General features: G+C 39.7%; 1 protein-coding gene across 1 annotated transcript in view; it reads right to left on the reverse strand.

Annotated features, from left to right (window-relative positions):
- chrm4a (cholinergic receptor, muscarinic 4a) overlaps positions 1 to 24,452 on the reverse strand; it is a gene marked incomplete at both ends in the record, with an annotated part of 70,655 nt that overhangs the window by 753 nt on the left and 45,450 nt on the right. The window contains 4 exons of the mRNA XM_079264231.1: positions 10,202 to 10,471; positions 14,906 to 14,989; positions 18,086 to 18,290; positions 19,886 to 20,040. Coding sequence (XP_079120357.1) covers positions 10,202 to 10,471; positions 14,906 to 14,989; positions 18,086 to 18,290; positions 19,886 to 20,040 — 714 coding nt within the window. The remainder of the gene's footprint in view (positions 1 to 10,201; positions 10,472 to 14,905; positions 14,990 to 18,085; positions 18,291 to 19,885; positions 20,041 to 24,452) is intronic.

Below are 24,452 nucleotides of genomic sequence, written 5' to 3' on the forward strand. Positions count from 1 at the left end.
AGCATTTCAGAGAGGCAGAGTCTCTCAGATGTAAAGATTGACAGAGTTTCCCTGATTTGTGGCAAGAGCTGAGATTAGTAAATAATTCAATTTGGTTTATATTTGCATTTTATATGTAGTTTTTGAGGAATTGGTGTTGAGCTCCACATCTCTCCTAAAATCCAAAACACATACATGCTTGTTTTTATTAAAGAAAGATTTTTCCTTTTTATTTCTTTATTAATAGGACATGTTTTTTGTTTGTTTGTTTTTTTTTTTGTTTTTTTTGTTTTTTACTAAAAGTTAGATAAGCACAGTTCACCCCAAAATGGCTGAAATCCATGAGGTTGTTTAGTCATTTTCTTTAAATCTGCACTTCCAAAACGATGACCCCCATGATCCAAAGGATCCCACCGCATGAAACAAACTGCTGTAACACAAGTATAAAGATTGTGCATCAAAAAGTTTTTTTTTATGGAATAATAAAGAAATTCGTGAAATGTGCAAAAAGCTGATTGTTTTAGCTCAGCAGGGACGTTGATCCTCCACTGTGAGACCAATACAGTTATGCAAAGTCATGAATTAATCCACAAACTGCAGCTGGAGAGCCACTGCATGTAAAATCCTGTCACAATCATCACAGCAAAAAATCTCAAATATTTTCATAAACGTAGACGGTTATTTAATCAATGTGAGAAATGTACGAATATCAAGCTCGTAAAAAGAGACTCTGAAGCTATCAGCAGCCATTTCTCCAGTCTATTAGTGAAGAAATTCAAGGAAAAATATGTAATTACGGTAGTATAAAATGATACACTGTAAAAACACAGAGACATACGAACTAAATCCACAGGATTCTCTTCTACTAAAAGAGTTCATACAATAAAAAGAAATGTTTTTTTCCTCAGAGCTGCTCTCAAAACACCCTTATATGTACACTCACTGGCTCTATCTGGCATGTTCCCACCATGTATCTAAACCATTTGCATACACATTAGATCTGTAAATGTTCTCCTTTAACTTGCATATCACAAGTTAACTTCCATCCCCATTAAAATAAAAACAAAAAAGCACATTCTGTCTCAGTGACAGAGAAAAACTGGTGCGTGTATTTCAGGATTGGACCACGGCTGTTCCTCATTATTGTCCCAAAAATGATCTGAAAAGCCTCCAACTGATCTGCAACCCTGCAGTGAGTTGTTATGAGAATTAGTAGCAGAAATGATATTTCTCCCATTTTAGCTTCACTTCATCAGCCTTGTTAAAAGCTCCATTTTTCCCAACAGAACTTCACTCTCTTCTGCAGGTTTACATTCGCTTCCTAGAGGATGGGAAGCAGAACCTTCTGGGGAACCAGCTTTCATTTTGGCTTCAGGAAACAGACGTCCTCTTTACATTTAAGCTCAAACTTTCTTTTTCTAGTTAGGTCCGGCTTGTCTTTTCCATCCCTTTAGTGTTGCTGTTACAAGCGTTATACAAGGCTTTTATGCTACAAGGCTTATGGTAAATGGAGTGTACTCCTATAGCCATTTTCTAGTCATATGTTGACCCCTCCTACACCACATCTCATGTTCACCCATTCATACACAGCACTTCTATTGTTACATACCAAGTGCTTTCTCCTATCACTCGCATTCATACCCTGATACCCTGTAGCTGGACAGACAACTGCTCTTCCTCCTACAATACAAAACACACATACATGCTTGTTTTTATTAAAGAAAGATTTTTCCATGGGGGATGTCCCATGATGCACTGGGCTCCTCTCTGCTCTCTTGACTCTCTATTAAAAATCTGCTATTAATTGTGTTTCTCTTTTTTCTCTCCGCAGGCACCGCTGGCATACACTTGTGGTGCTTGTTGACCCCTCTTTCCCGTCCTTTCCACCTCCAACTGGTCAAGGCAGATGGCTGAACTTCCTGCTACTGGTTCTGCTGGAGGTTCCATTTCAAAGGGTTAAAAAAAAAAAGGGCGTTCTTCCTCTCTACTATCCCCTCATGCACCTCAGGATGGGGGATGGAGGTGAAGAGAAAATTTGTTGCAATCCATTGTTTTCCTTGGCAAGGTCTTTATTTTTATCATTATAATACCCTGGAGCCTCACAGGAGAGTGAATGGGTATAAATATGGATGGATTGATGGACTGATGTGGTTCATGTATCGTTTTAATTGGATTATAACTGGACTTCTAACCAGAAAGCATTGCTAACCACCACACTGTACAGTCCATGCTCCACAGAGATTCTCATGTCACAAACTGCAGTAGCTGTGGGATGTTTCATGTCAATATGATGCAAAATCCCAAAGAAATGTTTCTAACACCTTGTTCAATATATGACACCAAGAATTAAGGCAGTTCTGAAGGAAAAGGAGGGTCCCAATTTGTACTAGAAAGGTGGACCTAGTAAAGGAGCCAGTGAGGGTAGATGGACTGTTTGTTGTCCTAGCCATGTTGCTACCTGCTACCTGGCTAGGAAAACTGTTGGTTGTTCTGGCCATGTTGCTACCTGCTACCTGGCTAGGACAACTGTTTGTTGTCCTAGCCATGTTGCTACCTGCTACCTGGCTAGGAAAACTGTTGGTTGTTCTGGCCATGTTGCTACCTGCTACCTGGCTAGGACAACTGTTTGTTGTCCTAGCCATGTTGCTACCTGCTACCTGGCTAGGACAACTGTTTGTTGTCCTAGCCATGTTGCTACCTGCTACCTGGCTAGGAAAACTGTTGGTTGTTCTGGCCATGTTGCTACCTGCTACCTGGTCCTGTAGGAAAAGTGTTTGTTGTCCTAGCCAGGTTGCTACCTGCTACCTGGCTAGGAAAACTGTTGGTTGTTCTGGCCATGTTGCTACCTGCTACCTGGCTAGGAAAACTGTTTGTTGTCCTGTGGGTTGTCCTGGCCAGGTAGCAGATAAAAACCTGACCAGAACAACCAACAGTTGTCCTAGCCAGGTAGCTAAGAAAATGACTTACTGGTTTAAAAGCTCAATTTCAACGTGAAAAAACAGAAACAGCCTCTCACATAGTCACAGTTTCTTGCAAAGTTTGAGTTCCAGTTTCATCTGCCTTTGATATTCTAATGACCTTTCAGACAGAAGGCGACATGCACTGCCCTCACTGCTGGTTCAGCACACTGGTCAACAGAGCCACGAGAATAGAGCAAATTAGGCAGTCTTTAAATCTTTTTTGTTGGCAGGCAAGAAGCTCCCTGTGTGTTTGCTGCAGATGTGTTGCCAGCATCCATTTCTACCCCAGAAAGCAAACACATTTGGGCCTAATCTGACCTACTTTAGGCACTTATGGTTCAGATATCTTCCTTCCTGTGTTGTATGGGACAGATAAGGTCCAAAAGCTGAGTTTAGGCAGTTACATTCACCCTGAGTCAACGCATTTATTCTCTACTAAATGAAGACAAAGAAAACTGCAGATGTAGGTCATGTTAGGCTCAAACATTCTTGCTAAACATTATTTGCTAAAGGATATGCCAGCTTAGACAGAACCTGTTTCTATGATAGAGCTTTCTTCCTGATGTCTTCATACACCTACCAAGTTGTGTCATGAGAACATAAATACACACAAAGCTTTAGTGTTTCCTACATGTTGGCATCTATGCCTGGGTGGATTTATCATTCAGGAAGCTGTCAATCAAAAATAGCAACCATGACAACCCCTAAAATTAGCAAAAGGGGTAGAGATTATGGTATCTTAGTTTTATTTTCTGAGTTTTATTTTAGGGTTTCCATCAGGCACAAATGCATCTGGCAATCATAGTTTTGCAATAAACTTCCTGATTATCTCTCTGGTCCCTGAAAAATCACATATTATCACATATGATCACAGTTTTGTATTTTGAGACTCAAAGTGAGTGCGATGGGACCTCAATCTGCTCCTGTATTGGCCTGAATCCGCAATCATCTTCCACTCTTACCAAAAGCCTGTGATCCCCTTAGAATTTTGAACAATTCCCATCCATCATTTTATGTAATTGGCGAAGTTACCTGTCTAGTCATTTCTATTCCAGCTTATCTCTGCCAAGCAAATCAGACAGAGGGCTGTTATCTGCCCCCTGGATGTGTACGCGCTTCTGTGATGATGCTGGACAGACACCCATCTAATATGTACAATCTACGACTGATATAACAACAGACTTGGTGACAGACTCTCCTCTGTAAAACAGCAATAAACAAATAAAACAACATAATTTTAGCGTCGTTTGTAGTCACAATCATTAATAATGTTTTTCTGTGAAATGGTAAAATGTCCCAGTTCTAACATCTGATATACCGTTTATGTTTTGTTGGGAATAAAATGTGGGTTTATGAGAATGTCCAATTATTGCACTCTGCTTTTATTTACATTTTGCACTTTTGTCCATTTTTGGAATTATGGTTGTGTTAACAGGTACTTTTCAAAGCACTTGTATGGACTCAGGACATTATTGCACCTTCAGGTACTCATGGTCATATCAGGTGTAATCTGATGCACATTATACAATAAAATTGTGCCATATGCCATAGCATCTTTATTGTTGTCACGTAGTATGATGTTGTTGCTGACAGTATCTAAGATTGGTTCACTTGGTCTGTCTTTACACAGTGAACCACTGCACTCCAGTATACTGTCTCTAAGTGCAGATGTAAACCACATCCAGCTACAGTAAAATCAGGATTGCTCAGGATTCTGCCTGCAGCTCTTTTTCTTCCCATGTTAAAAGCTCTTCCAGACTGCAGAAATTTGGTTCAAGGCTCGTAAACAATCTCTCTCTCTAAACATCTTTAGGTATTAAAGAAGTTTCAGTGAAAGTGAATGTGGCTGAATATTTATAAAGACTTGGAAACCCCATCTCACCAGGCACTGCTTTCATAGTTTAAACCGGGTAGCGACATAGACTCACATTGTTCATTCATAAATGCTCACACAGGCATAGATGATTTATGTAGACTTTCCTCTAGGCTACACGTTAGACACATATTTGACATAGAAGCTTAAATTTAGTTTGAGACGTGTTACTTTTTTTTTCTTAACAGCATATAAGTCGTCAGCATCTATCTACATAACCTACAGAGGGCGTTTTTAAGACTAAGAGCTACAGTCGAGTGAAACCCAACTGTGGTCAAACTCTGATGAGGAAGGATTTAGAGATGATGCTGTTTAAACACGATCACTTTTAAAGATGTTTTGAGTTTAAAAATTACATTTTTGACCCTTTATGGAAGCATTTAGTGTTTTCTCTTTAGTGAGAATGTAACTGTGCTGATGATGAGTGGTCTGGTTTACTTGATTAGGGAGCATTCCACTGTTTAAAAGGCCCTCTGATAGGTTGAGGATAGCGTATGTAAGGTAACGTCTAGGTAAAAGCCAAGACACTAAGTTTGGAGTAGTTTGTTAAATCCCGTGTGGGAGATTCCACATCGTAAGTCTTCCTTTGTAGATTAAAAATGGGAGTTTATGCTGTCCTCCCCAGTTCCCTGCAACACAAACTTTACACCCATCCAGCTCTGCATCAATTATTTCTAATTTTCCTGTCAAGACTCCAACTTCAAAAGCCTTTTCCACACATCAGCTGCACCTCAGAGGTGAAAAAGACATCTTCCATGTAAGTCACACATGCCAAAAGATCAAGTTGTTGGATGTTGTTGAATCAGCAAACTTGCAAAAACGTCATAAGTTAACGAATAACACAACAGTGTTAGCTCAATGCAAGAAAGTACACGTGAGGTGGGTGTGTTTTGCTTTGTTGCTACCTCTCATACAGGCTAAGAGATATAGAAGCAAGGACTGTGCTATTTTGCTTCTGTATTTCCTCCAGTTCTGGCTAGCCACTCTTCTCTCAGCTCAGCTCTCTTTGACCCTGCCTCTGAAGTGGGCGGACCGCTACCGTCCACTTTCCAAGTGACCAGGTGTCAGATCTCTATCATTAGCCGCCGATTGTTTTCATGTAGCAACACAAAGCATGCACAAGCCTTCCTCATCAACCGAATGAATGGCAGCAAGTCTACAGGTGAGATTTTTTTCTTCATACAATTCAGCCCAGGTGCTAAATCTGCAAGAACAAGTAAAATAGCTTCCTGGTTCCTTCCTCTATAGAGCACAGATGGTAAAAAGCAAAAACTGGACATTCACCAGGGCATTTCTAGCTCTTTTATTATTCTCAACACCACTGAACAGGCAAGAGGGACATTTATGACCCTTTCCACCAGCGCCTACAAAGCCTTGCCCGACACTCCTCCTGGTTTGTAGGTGTTTCAACAAGGCAATGATTAGGGCACATTTTTAGCATTTAGTCCATTAGGTTCTGTCAGTGCAGAGTCATCCTGAAAATGTGACATGTACAGTTTGCAGGCCACTATTGGCCAGAATTTGATGTTACAGAATGAGTCACGAGAGTGACTCTTGACAATAACTTTGGGTCGTGTCAACAGGCAGCAGCACAATGGCTTTTCCACCAACAGCTTTCTTTGGTTCTGTTCATGGAATATTTTCCTGATTACAAGCTGTAGACCGAGCAGCAGGTAAAGCAACCCCTCCACGCCCTCCATTGTTGTGCCATGTGTGTGTTGCCAACCAATGACTTGACGATACTAAAGGCACATAGAAATGAAACGACTGTGCAGTGTCGGCTGAAATGGGGTATGGCCTAGTAGGTGCTAGTGGAAAAGGGCCATTAAAGACTAGTAACAAAGACATATTGGGCAATAGCTGTAAGCCATAGAAAGCTAAGCATAATGGTGCACTGAGCAAAGGGAAATGCAACTTTGTGGGTTTCAGGACAACGCTTAAAGGGGTGCTATTATGGTATTTGGAGTTTTCTGAGCTTTCTACAGTGTTACAGTGTTGAATCCTCATCAGACATGTGAACGGCACAGTTTTTTATCACCTAAATGCATGTTTGAGTTTGAGTTTGAGTTCCAGCAAGCTCTCCGTTCGGTTTCCATGGCGAAGAAAAACGTGTCGTTTTAGAGAGTTTTTTCTACTTGGAAATCCTTGTGACGTCCCGGGGGATAAGGTTCGGTGATTGGTTACCTTCTAATGGTTAACAAGGGCATGTACAAATACATCAGGCGGGTGGAAAACGTGGGATAAAGTTATTTCCAACAATGGCTGGTGAGTTTACCAAAGAGAGACATCCTGCTGCATTCGTTGCTGTGGGTTGCTGTTTTCCACTTCGTTTTCAGGGTCTGATTCAGGTTCCAACATGTAGGGCTGTATGCTATGTGTTGACATTGTATTTTGTTTTTTTTATTGAGTTCATATTAGCCTAATCCTTCTGTTTATGAGATGTTACAATGACGGCAAAAGCAGGTACGGTGTGCGCTCCCGATGTAGTGCAGTGGCGGGAGGCGGGGCTTAAAGCAGAAGAGTCTCAATCCACTCGTTTTGCCCACAGGCTGATCTGACAGCCTACGGAGAGGGTCGGTCTGAAGTAAATAAAGCGATTTGTGACAATAACTCGATCAATCCCAGCCCTTCTGGTCTCAGAAATAAAAATAAATTAGCCTGAAATGCACATAATAGTTCCACTTTAAAGTCATGACACTGAAAACAAGAATCAACAGATATGCTGGCTTTTCTTTGAAAGACAAGAAAAAGCACAAGCTAAAAGTAAAGTTAGACAAGCCACCAGACTATCGGGCAAGTCGCAATACTACTTGTTACTGGATTTGAGCTATGTATTCTACCACAAACTACCTACATAGCATTCTGTATGTGCAAAACAGATCATAGCCAGTAGCAGAAAACTATCAACATTGCTGTTCTTGTTGAGATAAACTGTGCTGATATTCAGTCAAATCCATACCTGGCCAGACTACCTGAGGCTCCACTGATGGAGCTTCTCAATCCCCAAAACATTTAGCAGCTTTTCAAATCGGGTTGGTGTTAATAAATCAAACCCGTATCTGAAGTGCTTGTGGCATGTTTTTTCATATTAACTGGCTCATCTGCTGTGTAACAATTACAACAATAATCACCTTGAATGTTGCCCAAAGTAAAAAGAAAAAAGAAATTATACAGTAGGTTTAAACTCTAGCACTGAAGACTTGTTCTACGTGCGTGTGTGTGTGTGTGTGTGTGTGTGTGTGTGTGTCAGAATCCAGGCTACTTTACACCATAATTCCTTTGATTTCCATGTATGATTAAATCCTCTTCTGGAGCATGCATATAATCCACCATGACTATTTTAAAAGCATCTGTTTTTGCACCATAAGGAACAACTAGTCTGCTACTTCTCACAGAATAGCACCTTATTTTTGTTTTGGAGATATCCTGCAGGAGCAAGTTGATCCATGTCAGCTTCTTAAAGCCACAGATCTTAGATCAGTTCATGCAGTTTCTGTTTCCTGGCCAGCAGCAGTCACAGAAAATGTTTGAGTTGGTTTGCAACCCTTCATGGATGGCAGCTGCATGAGTCTCAGTGCAACACTGACTTTGAGTCGAGATGGAACCTAAATGATGAGGCAGTTTCAGTACCAAGAGAACCAGAGTCTGAACCTCAGATGGCAGCGGCACAACTTCCGACCGCTGCATAGTTTTGCTAACAGGCATGAGAATAGATTTCAGTAGAAGTATCATACACAAAGTGAAAAGGCAGCAATGGGAGCTAACAGAACTTTATGTTAATACTAGATTTGCTCACTGGGCAACAAAAAGTCTCCACTTGTTGCTTCTACAAACATAAAACATGGAGTTACTCACAGAAGCAGCCACAGATTACATTTAGCCACCCCCGCTAGCATGACCTGGAGTCTTACTGCTTTTCTGAATGTGTCTTTCAAGTTTCGTCTAGGCTAGTGATTGAACACCGATGCTGTACACTTTAACATGCTCTCAACGGTGCCAGTGCTGGACTCTGCCTTCTTCTGGATTCCCATCCAATCCAATGCTGACCTGAACCGTGTTCAAGCTGTTCTGCATTGACAACAGCTGAGTTGTTGAACATATAGTGTTATATGAAAGATAGTAGTCTAGGTAATAGATTTACATGTTTTCAGAAGGACACTTCACTCAGGAAAAAGTCCTCCCTCCCTCAGGAATTTAAGCAATGATTTAAATTAATATCCTGCAATTTCTACCTTAAAGGCCTAAGATCTTTTTGCCAAATACAAAAAAAAAGTTTAAAAACACCATTTTTCTCTAGGGGTGAGTATTCAATTCCTCATTCACTATAATCATTAATCTGATCTGTACACTGCAGATTTGCATGATTACAGAAGTTTTTTCTTAAACTCCCGAGATAGTAATAGATCCAGATCCAGAACATACACCTGTCTTCTCTTAGAGCATGTTGCGTTTCCAACAGTAAACAGGGATTTCACACATTCTGAGTCAGCTACCGTTTGGGGAGGTCGTTATCCAGTGTTTACCATTAGCAACTCTTCACATGTGACCAAACTTGCATGTGCACAACCAAGGGAGAGATTTTGTTCTGTGATGTGCACCATACTTTTCATTTTACTTATGATGGTCAATTACAATTAATTATTTGCTGGAATTGTGGGTTAGGGTTAGGGTTATATATCTGCACGCCATCTCTGTGGTGGGCCATTGCATATCCAAATTTGCCTGAGCCTTTTTTCTCCTGTCCTAATGACTATATTTGCACATTTTTTTGCAATCATGCAAACATTTACTGCTGCATTAATGTGCATTAATGTGCATTAATTGTATACACGCCCTCTCTCAGAGAAAGTCTCAGAGTAGGTTATTATAAATGCTGCAGCATATTGTCGGCAGGTTTTGGGAAAACATACCAGACCAGGTGCCCCATAAGAGAAATGCAAGGAGGTTTGTGCTTGGAGCCTGAAGCCCCAGGCTACAAGCACCAGATGGCCTGAAGATAGCTCGAGCCTCAGTGGCTGATAGCATAAACATGGTTACTTCCTACCTCACTTCTGTATCAATCTGATGACGCTCTAATGTCAGAACATTGCTCTATTTGCTTAAAAGCTGCAAAAACAGAGGGTGAACTCCATTCCTTCCATATCTTACCTCTACGGGACAATGATACAAGAAATTAGCTGTAAAATTATAAATTAGCAAGTAATTCAATCTGGCTAAAGCATCCTTTTACTCCAATCTAGTCCCAAAACCATATGTCCCCTTTTTCTCTTTGTCGACTACCAAGCATCATCGTATATATGTACAACAATCTACTATCACATTGTCTATTTTCCCACACAGGAAACACACACACTCTTATATTTCATACTTGCTCAGCATATGAACATACTTTCTTTTCTCTGGCAGCCATTTGTCTTTTCCTCTTCACTTGGCTTCTGGCAATGCTCGCAAACTTTCTTGCCACAGTCCTTGGACGGCTGATTGGAATCGAATGCGTCTCAGCTCCCTCTACAGGCGGGACAATCTCTATTGCGGTTATACATTCATCTCCAGCCTGCTTTGTTACAATCTTTATCTTGGACCATCTTGAGCTGGTGTTGATCTTGGGCACAGCAGAGTTGGCTGCAGCTGTGACAACCGGGTTGGAATTCATTAATGCCTGCAAAAAACAAACAAACAAAAAAACCCAGAAAGATTAGTTATATAACTTTATTATCAAGTATGTGTATGAAGTTACATGATTTGGGCAACTTGAAACACTTTTATTCAATTACGGCTATCTATTCACCACACCAAATGAACAGTCTACCTTAAAAAGTATGTGTAGGTATATATTATTAGTTTACCTTAACTTCTAGAATAAATTTTAGAAAACACTACTATGGACTAGCTGTCTGAGCACAAGAAGAGTCCAATTAATACCTTTCAAGGAAATACAACAAGCCATCCATACCTGAGACACTGGAAATGACCAAATAACCATTTAGACCTTTTGTAGTTCAACTGACAAGATACATCAGATAAGTAGTTTCCATGAGAATCAATAGGATGTTCACCACTGAACCAGCCAACGTGTATTCTCAGTGGCAAACTAATAAATTAGAACAGACCCTCCAAGGGTTGAGAAGGAAGAATACTGGTAATTTATCCATATGGGAGTAAGAAGCTTGGTAAACAAACCAATCCTCCAAATATTTAAGAGTTGACCACAATTATCTCCGAGAACAAGAAACAGTGTCAGACATCTTAGATAGAAGAGCCAGACTCTACCAGACCCTGACACAATGTACTCAGTGAACATCCAACAGCACAAATAAATCAGCTGCGCATTGATGGGACCCATCTGAAGGTTTGAAAGAAACGGGTAGTTTATCCAGTTACCGACCATTAACCTGCTTCTGCACAACATGGAACCCGTGCACTACCTGGACTGACCACAAAATATCTATGGCTCAATGCCCCACACATGGACACTGGAATGTCTGGAGCTCTACAACATCAACAACACACTGAGAGCCTTCATCAGGAACTAAATTGGATTGGAGAGGATGTCTCTCGAGGCCAATTGAAATCCAGCTGCACAAATTACTATGAAGTGCAGCATATAGCAGGGAGATGCTTTATCCCTACTGCTGTTCAGCATAGGGCTTCAATTCTTTCCATCATCACAGTGAGTTGCTATGGATACTGTTTCAAAATGGAGCAGTCATTGGCCACCTTCTCCAACTGGGCGATATGAAGCCGTACAAATGGACTGAGACATAGATTAACTGGTTCACTTCACCAGGATGTACAACGAGGGTATGAGCTTTTTATTCAGACTGGACATCAAAGATGGGTAAAATGATCACAACTTAATGAGTTAAATCTCCAAAAGACATCACAGCTGTTCCTCAGGAGAGTTAAATGTCCAGTGGGGTATCACAGACTAATTACAACCAGGAGGAGGCGGTATGGAAGAAAGTCACAAACAAGTACCTACAAAGAGTAAAGTAGGCCCTGATTACTCAGTAAAAACAAAGTCTGAGCCATCAACACATACAATATGCCCAGGTGGTAATCAGCTTCCCAGCTTGTGTAATAGACTATCCAAAGGAGGAGATGGAAGCCATAGCTGTCAAGACAAAAAAAGGTCCTCAAAATTCATGGGCGGTTCCATCCCAAATCCAGCATCCTACGACTGTGCTAGCAGCATGAAGGAGGTCAGTGTCAGAATCATTACAGAGGAAAAAACTAACAAAGATCCAGGAATTCATCAGAAGGAAGGCCTCAAGTGATGAGATATGAAACTGAGGAAAAATCAAGGAAATATGTTCTCCTTCTTGGGATGTACCGCTGACAGATCAAAGAAGGGACTGGTCCCATCTGTGACTAGAGAGGGCTGGTCTGACAGGCAACACAGAGGCAATAATCACAGCATCAGAAGAACAACAGAGGCTGGGATCTATCAAACCAGACAGAATCCCAGCTGGAGGCCATACAAAAAGATGTCTGAGTCCAAACCAGAACAAGGTGCAAGATGCTAAGCTCCCGTGGGTATTACGACTGGTGATGGCTAACTAGCAGGACATCATGATGGTCAACAGGCTTCAGAAGAATGCAGCAGTGATTGATTAAGAGATTCCAGACAAATACAACATAGAGAAGAAAGACATCAAAAAGCTAAAAACATTAGCAAGGGCTAAAAGAGGAAGATGTGGAACTAAAGGCAGCAGGAATGTCAGTGATATTCAGAAGATTTCAGGCCATGAAACCCAACTGGGAGAGCGGCTCCAACAGATGCCAGGAACAGTGTCAGAGATCTCCATTCAGCGTGGAGTCATAGGAACAGCAAAGACACCGTGCAGAACCCTCAGGCCTCTGGTAGAGGACCCAAGTGTAAAACACCAAGCATCTTAGATCCAAGTGTGAATAGCATCTCTGATCCTTTCCACTCCGTGTGTGTGTGTGTGTTTTTTTTCTTTCCCTCATTATCGTTGCTGTTGACATGGTATCACTCTGCAACAGAGACCCAAATCACAAGCACAGCTGCTGACCATCTGAAACAGTCCCCGGGGGGGAGGCGGGGGGAGGTTCTCCAAAAGTTTAACTTCTGTGTTCAATAAACTGTAAATTCTCTGTAATTCCAACCACAGCTCCAACATGCACATAGACACACAACTTTACACTCACCAGTCACTTTATCAGGTCCACTAAGTCAACTGTGTGTTACAACAAATACCAAATCAGCCAGTTACATGGCAATAACATTTAGTGAGGTAGACGTGGTCAAGATGACTATCTGAAGTTTAATCTGAGCAGCAGAATGAGGAAGAAAGGAGAATTAAGTGACTGTGACACTTAAATAATCTGTGGACAGACTGGTTGGAGATGGTAGAAAGGCAACAGGAAGTCAAATAAGCACTGGTTCCAACCAGATATGCAGCATATCATCTCTAAACACACAACATGTCCAACCTTAAAGCAGATGGTCTACAACAGCAGAAGACCCCACCGGGTGCCACTCCTGTCAGCTAAGAACAGGAAATTGAGGCTACAATTAACACACACTCACCAGAACTGGACAATAGAAGATGGGAAAACATTGCATCCAGCAGGATGATGCACCATGTCACAAAGTTCAAATCACCTCCACCATGATGATGAGTTCACTGTCCTCCAATGGCCTCTACAGTCACCAGATCTCAGTCCAACAGAGCAGCTTTGGGACGTGGTGGAACGGGAGATTCTCATCATGATGTGCAGCAACCATGTGATGCTTCATGTCAGCATGGAGCAAAATCTCTGAGGAATGTTTCCAATATGTTGTTGAATCTATGACACCAAGAATGGAGGCAGTTTTGGATGAAAATGGGTCCAACATGTAATTGCTTAGTGGTGTGTATTCATAAGGCCTTTCCTGGCATTCCTGGTCCGAATTATTGTCAAATTTAAATCCTATGTAGAGCATTTATAATCTTTTTATAAATAAATATAACCAGAATTTCAAGTCAACAGATTGTACAGATGGAGTTTCCAAAACTTATCCTGACAAATATTTAATATGCAAACCCATATTTCATATTTACATGTATTTAAGAAGATATTTAAATCATGTTTTTAGATGAATAATTGTCATTTATTCTGAACAAAACTGCTTAAACAGTTCTCAGTTGGGTTTCTACTTATGTTTCATTGATTCTTTGGCAAATTACAGCGAGCCACACTCACTCGCTTCAAAACCAAATTCCAACTTTGAAAGTCAAGTAATTACCACATCCTATTTTCTCCTCATAATAGACATGAAAAAAAAAGAAACAAAACAAAATATTGCAATAATCCAAGTGTGAACATTTGACTAAATTGCCATTTTCTTTCAATTTCACCCCATAATTGTCTGGCTCAACATTTTTTTTTAATCATGTTAAGGTTTGTGCTTTGTTTTGCTGTAATTAGACTTAACATGCAGCATAAAAAGTAAACCATTTTGCTAACTGTGGCCCCAACATTAACCAGCTGCCTCATAATCTTTTATTCTGAAGTTGAGCAGTCATCGATTACAGATCAGATCTTGTGAAGCTAACAGACACAAAATCAGACATTGCTAAGCTTATTTAGTTACACCAGCTTCCTTAACTGACTATACCTCAAAATGGATGAGTTAACATCCCCTCACATGGTGCGCTGCATGACAATCCCACTCCATTCATTAAAATCACTGCTGCATCCTCTGTGCTTTCAACACAGCTCAGATCTACTCTGTGAGAAAGGCTGATTTATGTTCAGAAACAGCACAACACTTGACTGCACTGTACTCACATATAAAACTGATTAACAGCCGACATCAACCGCTGAATTACCCAACATCATCAAATTCTGAAATTAACGAGAGGCTGTAATTACAACTGAGCCACTATCAAAAGAAAATGACTTTGTTTCCAAGGCAATGAGACAGATAGATAAATGTACAAAGATAACAGACTTTTAACTAAATATTAAAGAATATGCTTCCAGGGTTTTCTGAGCCCATTGTCTTCATAATGACTGCTGATCAGAATGTGTTGGGAATAAAGCACAGCATGGTAAAAATACTGCTTCAGTTCTGGATACAAACCTCAGATGTTAGCTCATTGTTGGCCTTTGGCTCTGTAGGAGGAATAAACGCCGTGGACGAATCATTGGAGCTCTCTTTTTCCTCCTAGATGAATCAGATATATATATAGTTAGATACCAAAGCAAAGCAATTATTATACAGTAAAGCGCTGATTGCAGGAAGGTTTAATGAATTACGCGTCTTTTAAATGCTTTTGAAGGGGTTCAAATGTTATTATGTAGCAGAGGTGGATGTGTTTAATTAACAGGTGAGGGATTTTTCTTGAAGATTTCTGAAGCTGGATGCACACATAAGGAACCCACACATGAAGATTAAAAGAAAAATAATCAAGCCTTTAACTGTTGTGGTTGTACTGTGTGTGTGATCATGTCAACACATCACACACATAAGGATTCTGCCTCATAGCCGAGCTGGAGGCAGATCTACAAATCTCACACGATCTGTCTAACAAAACGAAACATGGCCATAGCAGGGTAGAAGACATACAAGATGCGAGAATGAGGGTGGTCTTGGGAAAATCCAAGACAGAAAAATCCTGAAGTTAATGAAAAAAAGTCTGGAGACAGCGTGAACTTTATAGTCTACCAGACCTCATGCTTCACGTCGGCCATGTTTGCTCTTGTTTCCACTGATCTACATGGATCAGTGCCTGCTCCCTTGTTCGCATCAGCTGGCTCTCTGATTGGCTACATTCCACTCCACATCCCAGTCCAGAGTGTCTGGCTTGGTATCCTGAACATCTCCTGATTTTTGCAGATGATGTGATTCTGTTCACTTCCTCAGACAAGACCTTCATCATGAATGGAGGTCATTTGCAGCTGAATGTGAAGGTTGGGATGAAAGTCAGCTTCTCTAAGTAAGTCACGGTTCTAAGCTGGAAAAAGGTGGAATGCCCAATTTGGATTGGGAAGGAGCCTTCGCCACAGGCAGAGGGGTTTAAGTACCTCAGATGCTTGTTCACAAGTGATCGTAGGCTGGAGCGAGTGGTGGACAGATGGATTGCGACTTTGTCAGCTGTAATGAGGAAACTGCACCAATCTTGTGCGGTGAAGAGTAAATTGACTCAAAAGACAAAGCTCCCTGTCTACATTCCAGTCCTCACCTACAGCTCTGATATTTGTATAGTGACTGAAGGAATGAGACTGCAGATACAAATAGCTTCCTTTGGAAAATGGCTCGGCTCAGCCTGAGATCAGGGGAGGAACTCATACATCTGAAGGAAGCTTGACGTGGAGCTGCTGCTCCTCCACGTCCAACCGAGTCAGTGAGGGGGGTTAGTGCGTCTAATTAGGATACATCCTGGTTGGAGATTATCTGAGGGTGCCCTACTCAAAGGAGACTCAGAACAGACCCAAGACCTGCTGGAATGATTAAATGTCTCTTCTGGTCTTGGAATGCTTTGGGTTTCCCCAGGAAGAGCTTGTTTAGAGAGGTCCCTCTAGGATCCGACCTCTGATAACATGAGGAAAATGGATGGATGGAGTGAAAAGACGAGTTTCTGGAGTTTTAGGAGAGGAATATTGTTCTATTCTGGTCTGATGCTGGATTCTAGCTGCTCATCAAGATGGATGGATGGATGGATGGATGGGTAGATATATGGATGGATGGATGAACGAATGAATGAAGTGATGGTTGGATGAAGTGATGGATGGATGGATAAATGGATGGATGGATGGATGGATGGTTTGAGTAGATGTTGGATGGATGATGGATGGATGGATGGATGGATGGATGGATGGATGATGGATGGATGGTTTGAGTAGATCTTGGATGAATGGATGGATGGATGATGGATGGATGGATCGATGGAGTGATGGATGGATGGAGTGATGGATTGATGAATGGATGGATGAAGTGATAGATGGATGGATGAATGAAGTGATGGATGGATGGATGGATGGATGAATGGATGGATGAAGTGATGGATGGATGGATGAATGAAGTGATGGATGGATGGATGAAGCTGTGGATGGATGAATGGATGGATGGATGGATGAATAGATGGATGCATGGATGGTTGTGCTGGGAGTCCCACCCCGAACAAGCCCTCCCATGTGTTTTCCTCATGTTGTCATTGTCTGAATGTGTGCTTTTTCTGTTTTGAGGTTTTTTGTTTTGTTGAACCTCTAGACTGCCCTGTGAGTGTGGTACAGAGAAACCTCCTTTTTATTTGCTCCTCCAACCCATGTTTACCTCATGTTGTTTCTTTCCACTCTGTTAAATATGGCGCCGGATAAAGCTGGCTGCTCAGTTTATGACCTGTTCTGTGATCTGTGTATTATTATCTGTTTGTTTATTGTTATGTGTTTGTAAAATCTTTGAACGGGTTGAACCTTGAATTTCCCCTCGAGGATGAATAAAGTATTCTTGATCTTGATCTTGATAAGTCTGCTACTCGATATGTTTAAACAACATATATGACATTATTACCAAGTATAAATAACTCTGTAAAAACATGAATTGGACATGAAAGATTCTTTGTTTTTCCTTCAAAATATGAAATATCAAGGAGGACATCTTGTTAAAGCATCTTGGGAAGCTAGCAAGACTTAAAAGTGGCGCCCTGTCTTGGCTCCTCCCCTCTGGTTCTGCTCCTTGTGTGAGCTGAGGCTTTTTTATTGGCAGTTTTTTCCACCAACGATTTTCTCTTTCTCAGCTGTTTAGCAGGAGGAGGTAAATAAACCGAGCCGGGTCGGGAGATCGTTCCTGTATTTTCTCAGCCATGTTTGCCTTCTGAGTTTCTTCTTCACTACTTTGTATTTTCATCCTAACATGCTGTTTATATGCAGGGTGAGGCTATCAGGTATGCACTGCTGGAGGGGGAGGAGGGGAGCCGGGAGAAGAAGCTTTCGGAACATAAGTAAGAAATGAAAAACTTAATCCCGAACGTTTGTATTGGTCAGAGTTTTTACAGATTTACAGTAAACTGAGGGGTCTAACTAGATTTCTTGTTATTCATGATTACAAAATGTATAGACTACTATCAGGACGAGGAACCACTTCACCCAGACTAAAAAAAATTACTCTGAGCAAGATTATCTACCCCACCTTTAAAGCATCAACATAAAATGTTTTAACATAAATATATCATCAGCTCGATAAATGTCCAACTTTTCTTGGTGTCAGCAACACGCTTCAGTAACAATATGCAAATGATCTGGATGGCTGCTGAGTGTGTACCTGTGTGAGTTTTGGACTGGGATGTCCCGGAGGCTCTGCCTTTTGCTCTGGTTTGGGTTCCTCCACTCTGCCGTTCTTCACAGCCTCTACCGCAGTTGTAGTTGAGTCCAGGCTGAGTTTGGGAGTGGAGCGAGGGCTGGCGTGAGGACTTGTCTCATTGTTATTGTTCTGCTTTATCAGGTGACTCTTTAATAAGCTAGGAGTTCTGGGAAAAACACAGAAAACAGAATACCTAATAGTCGAATAAACACTGTAATGAGGTACAAATACAACTTGTATGCAAATAGCTGTATTTTTATTGTTGCTGTAACTGCATCACATGTACTATCATGCAGTTTTGGACTCTTTATCACAGTGGTTTTCAACTAATGCTTGCAGATTTGCACTTTTTTGCATTTTATTGGTCTGGTCTGTTTTGACTGATGCAATGTGCAGTGCCTGTGCATGGCTTTTTACCGTGTGGGCTATGGAGCAGATGAACGGCACTGCATGACGGATGACTAACGTTAAAGAGGAGTGTATATGACAAACAATCCGAACATTGTTTTCACTTCTCTTCCTCTTCTCTTTTTAAGCACCATTTTGGATTACCAGTTTAGTCTACTTTTAATGGTATTTGCTGTGGTAAAAACAACATATTAAGGATTATTGTGTGAGGTTTACGTGGAATATTTTGCTTTATTAACTGGGTTACTTTGGAAATTAATTAGAATGGACAGCAAAATGTATTTAGATAATTTTGTGGTCGTTACTGCAGACTTTTGTAATAAAACTCATTTCAGCTTTCACACCGACGCTGTGTTCAGGTAATGAAGGAAATGAAACGTTTAAAACTACATATAGCTCAGCAGATTTTCGGATGTGATATTTTTTCAATCATGTTTAAAAAGAGACAAATGGAAGAAAGGCTTTGAAAAAAACACAATGTACGGATGTGAAAAATAGTATTAACTAATTTTAATTAATCAGAGAAGATAATGTGTTTTTAAAAAAAAAGGAACAAATGATTAATTGCTCTTTGACTTCTTGCTTTGTCAAATATGGATCCTCATAACAAGATTCCCCTCATGAATGTGATGTTTTCATTTAAAAAATACTCTCAAAACTGAAGTGCAATTAAGAGCTTTGTTCTTTGCAAATTCTGAAGAATTTTCATCCTTCACGCCTGAAATATCGACGGAGCTCGTCTGGAGACAAAGATAAGAAACGTATTAATCCATGATCATGACTTTGTGACACGTCACAGATTGTTGAAGTGAGACGAATCAATCGTAAAGGCCTAAAGCCTGTTACATACACCGCAAGAAGCGAGAACTTTTTACTTGTTTACAAAGCCACGAGAACAACAAGATGTCTTTCGTTTAATTGCGAACATCTTGCAGCATCAGGCAGAACTTTTTTCTTGTGGGGCTCCGAGAAGTATTCTGTGATTAATTAGACATTTGAGGTGAGCATGGTTGACGTGGAAAAATATGAAGCAGAAGGTTCTTGCGAGGTTGAACGGATAGTTTTGATAAAGTGATGAGAAAGCAATGAAAGCAATGAAAATGTTTTCAACACATTTGGCATTTCAAGACTTGGGCTCTGTTTTCTACATGAACATGAGGTTAAAAGGAAAGTCTATGATCACCCCGAGTCGACTTGTAATAAATAAATAACTAGAAAATGTGCAACTATGGCGTTTTTCTGCTTGGCTTAAACCAAAAAAAAAAAGGAATTTCTTTTGTTTTCTGTCTTTTGTCTATAATTTGTTTAAAAAGACATAAAAAGCCACTCATTTCCTCCCTTCAGTGCACTTACTTTATTCCCTTCTTCTCTTTCTTCTCAGGTTTGTGTTTGGAGACCCGGCTCCTGGACGCCAGAGAAATGTGGATGTACAAAACTGTCATAATGATTACGGGGAGATAGAATGCAGCTATTGCCGTCCCAAACGTCACTGCAGGGTTAGACAGGAACTAGAAGAAGCAAAACAAAGGCAGAAAAAAAGAATCACTGTTACCTTCAGATTTCACATTTACTTTTTATTTACAGCTTGTTATTATTCCACATTTAAATATCACAAGATTCAGGAAAGTCAGCATTTGTAATAAAACAATTGTGGATAATTGTTTGATATTTAAGTTGTGAGTGATGCAGGTAAAAAAAAAAAAAAAAAAAAAAAAAAAAACAGCCTGAAAATGTACTATAATTACATAAGATGTGAGAAGTGATATCCAGCAGAGCACTGGCTGCATGTTTTCTAAACCATATAAACAGAGCTAATGAAAGCAAGATGCCTATAAATAAACATTTAAAGGAAAAAAATTAATCAGACTGTTATGATTAAGGGGACTTTGTCAAGAAATCATTGTGTACACTGCAAAAACTCAGCCTGAAAAAACAAGAAAAAAATATACAAAAATTTGGTAAATGTTGCTTATAATAAGATAAATTATCTGCCAACAGAACAAGAAAATTTGGCTTGTCAAGACTTCCCAAAACAAGTAAAAATACTCTTAAAACAAGAGGAATTCTCTGGCATAAAAACTAAGAATTATCTTCCTTACTTACTTAGATTTTAGTTTTTGCAGTGTAGTTTCCATTTTCATGATTAAATTCATGTCAGTCATATGTTTTCATGTGTGCCTTTTCTTTTTCTTTTTTTATAAGTTTATTTTAATGCAAATGAACAAACTATCACACCACTGACACATCTAAAATGCTTTCACAGCAGGCTCTTGATAGGTTCAACCTCAAGTAACAAAGGAAAATATTGCATTCATGCTTGTTAAGATAAAGCATCGCAAGCGGGACTATTGCAGTTTTGCTTTTCAGAGGGAGTGTAGTTTTATTTCGGCACCACATAACTTGTCCTTTCCAGCATCGTGGCAACAAAATGCTGGTCTGCAGCCATGTTGCCCCAAATAAATTTGTTTTGCCGAGAGGAGTTTCATGGATATTAAGGAAATTAAGCATTGTGGATTAAAAGTGCCCTTGATACTTAAGTATTATTCTTAATTTTTAATTTGTTTATTTCTGAATTGCAAATTAATTATGGATCTAACAGGGGAAACAACAAATAAGAAGAGTAAAGAGAAGATATAAGAGAAAAGGGACATGAATAAAAAGAAAATTGCAACAACCTTAAAATTAAAACCCAAACAGAAAAAACAGACAACCACTGCATATATCCCAAAAGATGTCTAAAACATTTACAAAATGTATTTTGTAGTGTTTGAATGAATTTTTACAGTAGTTTACCTTTTTTTTTTCCTTTCATGCATTGCATCCTGGGACCAGGAACAACTCATCAAGCTTGAACATTGCTGAACTGTGTTCTGGAGCTGTAATATATTCTGTTCTGCTCTGAGATTTGTTTTCTACTCCTAAAGTTCTACAATAAAGTTTTACTGAGCTTGACATTTAACTTGTTATTGACAGTTTTCTCTCGTTACAGACCCACAGTGCCAAATGGAGAAAGACCGCAAATGGCCTTTGTTGGATGTTCTTGTCTCTTTGACCGTTAGCACTATGAGTGTGGAGGACTTTGCAGGAAGTCACACCCACCAGCAGCATGAAATGGTAAATGGTAGTGTTTTGTCCTTTTCATGGCCAGATTGTTGAACTGAAAAGAGATCAATCTGTGTTTCACCAGGAGTTCCAGCTCACACGTAAAATACATCATTTTCTGTTTTGACACCAACAGACATGTCCATCAACGCCACAGGGAATGTGCTGCAGAAGTGCATCATTTTCTGTTCTTGGAAAAATGTAAGTGTCCTTACAATTAACAGTCAAATGGTAATTTTCCGCTAACGCTCTCTGTTATTTTTATAGAATATTTTTTAGAGCGTACAGGAAGACATGTTGTATTTTTTAAACAGCAAGACGAGTCATCCTTTCCTCCATCAAAAAAACTGCAAGGCAATGAAGCTGGCATCACCTGAAATAGTTAAGTTTTAATTACTAAACCTAACCAAATACTTTTTAGAATACAAAGCCAAATACCACCTTTTAAAATTTGTTAAGTTGTATCTATGAAATGCTAATTTACAACAAAAGACCACCACAAAATGTTAGCAATTTTCCTTGATCCCAACGCTTCATGACAGTAAACGTAATCTGAGATTTTAAATTCCTAAACATAACTTAACTAAAACCGAAAGAATTTCAAAATATTACCTGAAATAAAAATATAATTTAAATCTAAAGTTCGATAGGTAACAAACTTGTCCAATTATATAATCTCACCACTAACTTCTCCACCAAAATCTTTGAGCTTCCAAATATGTTTTTCATCTTATAACTAACTTTGTGATAGTTTATCAATATAGACTGTCTTATTGTGTACCGTTATTTTTATGCCCAAGAAGAACCTAATTCCCTAAATGTTGGGAGTCAAATGTAACAAAATTAACATATTAGATTTTGAAATTGAGACATTTTATTATTTCATGGAAAATCACCAAAGCTCATTTAAATGGTCAGAGGCAAAGTGGACACCATGTGGACAGTGTGGACAGTGTGGACAGTATGGACAGTGTGGACGGTGTGTCCTGCAGACTAAAGAGGAGAGGCAGCATCCAGCTTGTTATCAGCGGACTGTAGAAAAGTCTGCATCTCTGATGGGATGGGGTTGCATCAGAGATGAATTGAAAAGTACGTAGAGGTTTTAGAGCAACATCTGCTCCCATCCAGACAACGTCTCTTTCAGGGAAGACTTTGCAGATTTCAGCAAGACAACGCTGAACCACATCCTGCATCCATCACAGGAGAACTGGTCTGCCTGCAGTCGAGACCTTCCACCAATACAAAACATCTGGAGCTTCATGAGGACAGAAATCCAGCAACCAAGATCCAGAACTGTAGAGCAGCTAGAATCCTGCATCAGACCAGAACGGGACGACATTCCTCTCCTAAAACTCCAGCTACTGGTTTCCTCTCTTCCCAGATGTTTACAGATGTTAAAAGAAAAGGAGATGCCAACAATGCTAAACATCATCCTGGAACTACTTTTTACAGATGTGTTGCTGCCATCAGATGCACAATGAGCTCATATTTTCCATGGAATGATCAAATGTCTTAGATTCAACATCTGATGTGTTGTTTATGTAAGAAATACAATGTGAATTGAAAAGACGTATAAATCATTGCCTTTATTTATTACTCAAATTCTACAGAATGTGTAAACTTATTGAGAATTAGGGTTGTAGACAAAAGATTTCTATCATACAAATAGGCAAATATGTCAGTTTCCTCAATAGTTTGATAAACTTCAGTGAAATTGTGTTGCGATTTATGCTTCTTTCTACCCGCCACGATTTGTTACCATGTGGCTGCCGCCTTCTCAAGTGGAGCTTTCTAAGGGCACTGTTACGTTAGAAAGGTGTCACTGGGTTTGAGTGTTTATGTTACATATGAATATGTTGTTTAAAATATTTGGAAAAACAGATTATTTTGCAACAACATGTTATTAATATAAAATCTGAATTTCATATTCAGCCTTATGAAACAACACTTAAACAAGAGAAAACTTCTGTGAAAGAATTAAAGCCTAAAAACACATCATTTGGATTTATTCAAGGAAGTCAATGACTTTTAAATTTAATGTTCACTGTGATGTTACATGGTTCACTGTGGTGGGTTTTTTAACTGCACTGTGGTTCATGCAGTCGAGGAAAATCAGGAAAGACTTCATCTGGCAACTCAGAGTATGTGAGCAGAGAAAACACGTACAGAGGCAGGGGGGTGTAAAGGTATTCACATTTTTGTTTGTTTGTTCAGTCTTTACTTTAACTCATCTTTTTTTGTTTGTCTTTCTGCAGTTTCCACCCACCAGTGGTCTCCTGTTTACCATCTCTTCTTCTGAGCCTGTCATTTAGCAGCTGTTCCCATCTCTCAGCATACCTGTCTCAAGTTACATCATTATCCTCCACAGAATTCATATTCCTCCTTGTTTTAACAACACTGCCCGATCCTCAAATTTACCACAGGTCACAGTCCTTCCCTGGTAACTCTGTTGTTTATTCAGACGTCTAGATTTTTTTGTTTTTCAAATCACCTCCCACTGCACTGCATTATGCTTGCTGTTTCATTGGGCTTGATGGAAGTATTTTATTTTGCATTAGCCTGCCATCTGTCTTTCTGCATTTGGATGCTCTGCTAAACTCACGGATGGTGGGGGAATTGTGCTCTTGCAACATTATATGTTTACTTGCTAATTGTTTTCGTGCTTTACAGGCTTTACAGACAGAAAATATCTATTATAACTATAAAGAGAAATAAGAAAATGGAGGATATAATTGACTGAATAGACAGTAGATTTGCTTATAACTTGTCCACAGCATACATATATATATATGTATGCTGTATATGTATTCATTTTATA

This window comes from Telmatherina bonti (genome assembly GCF_933228915.1).
Source record: "Telmatherina bonti genome assembly, chromosome: 24".
Taxonomy (NCBI): Eukaryota; Metazoa; Chordata; class Actinopteri; order Atheriniformes; family Telmatherinidae; genus Telmatherina; species Telmatherina bonti.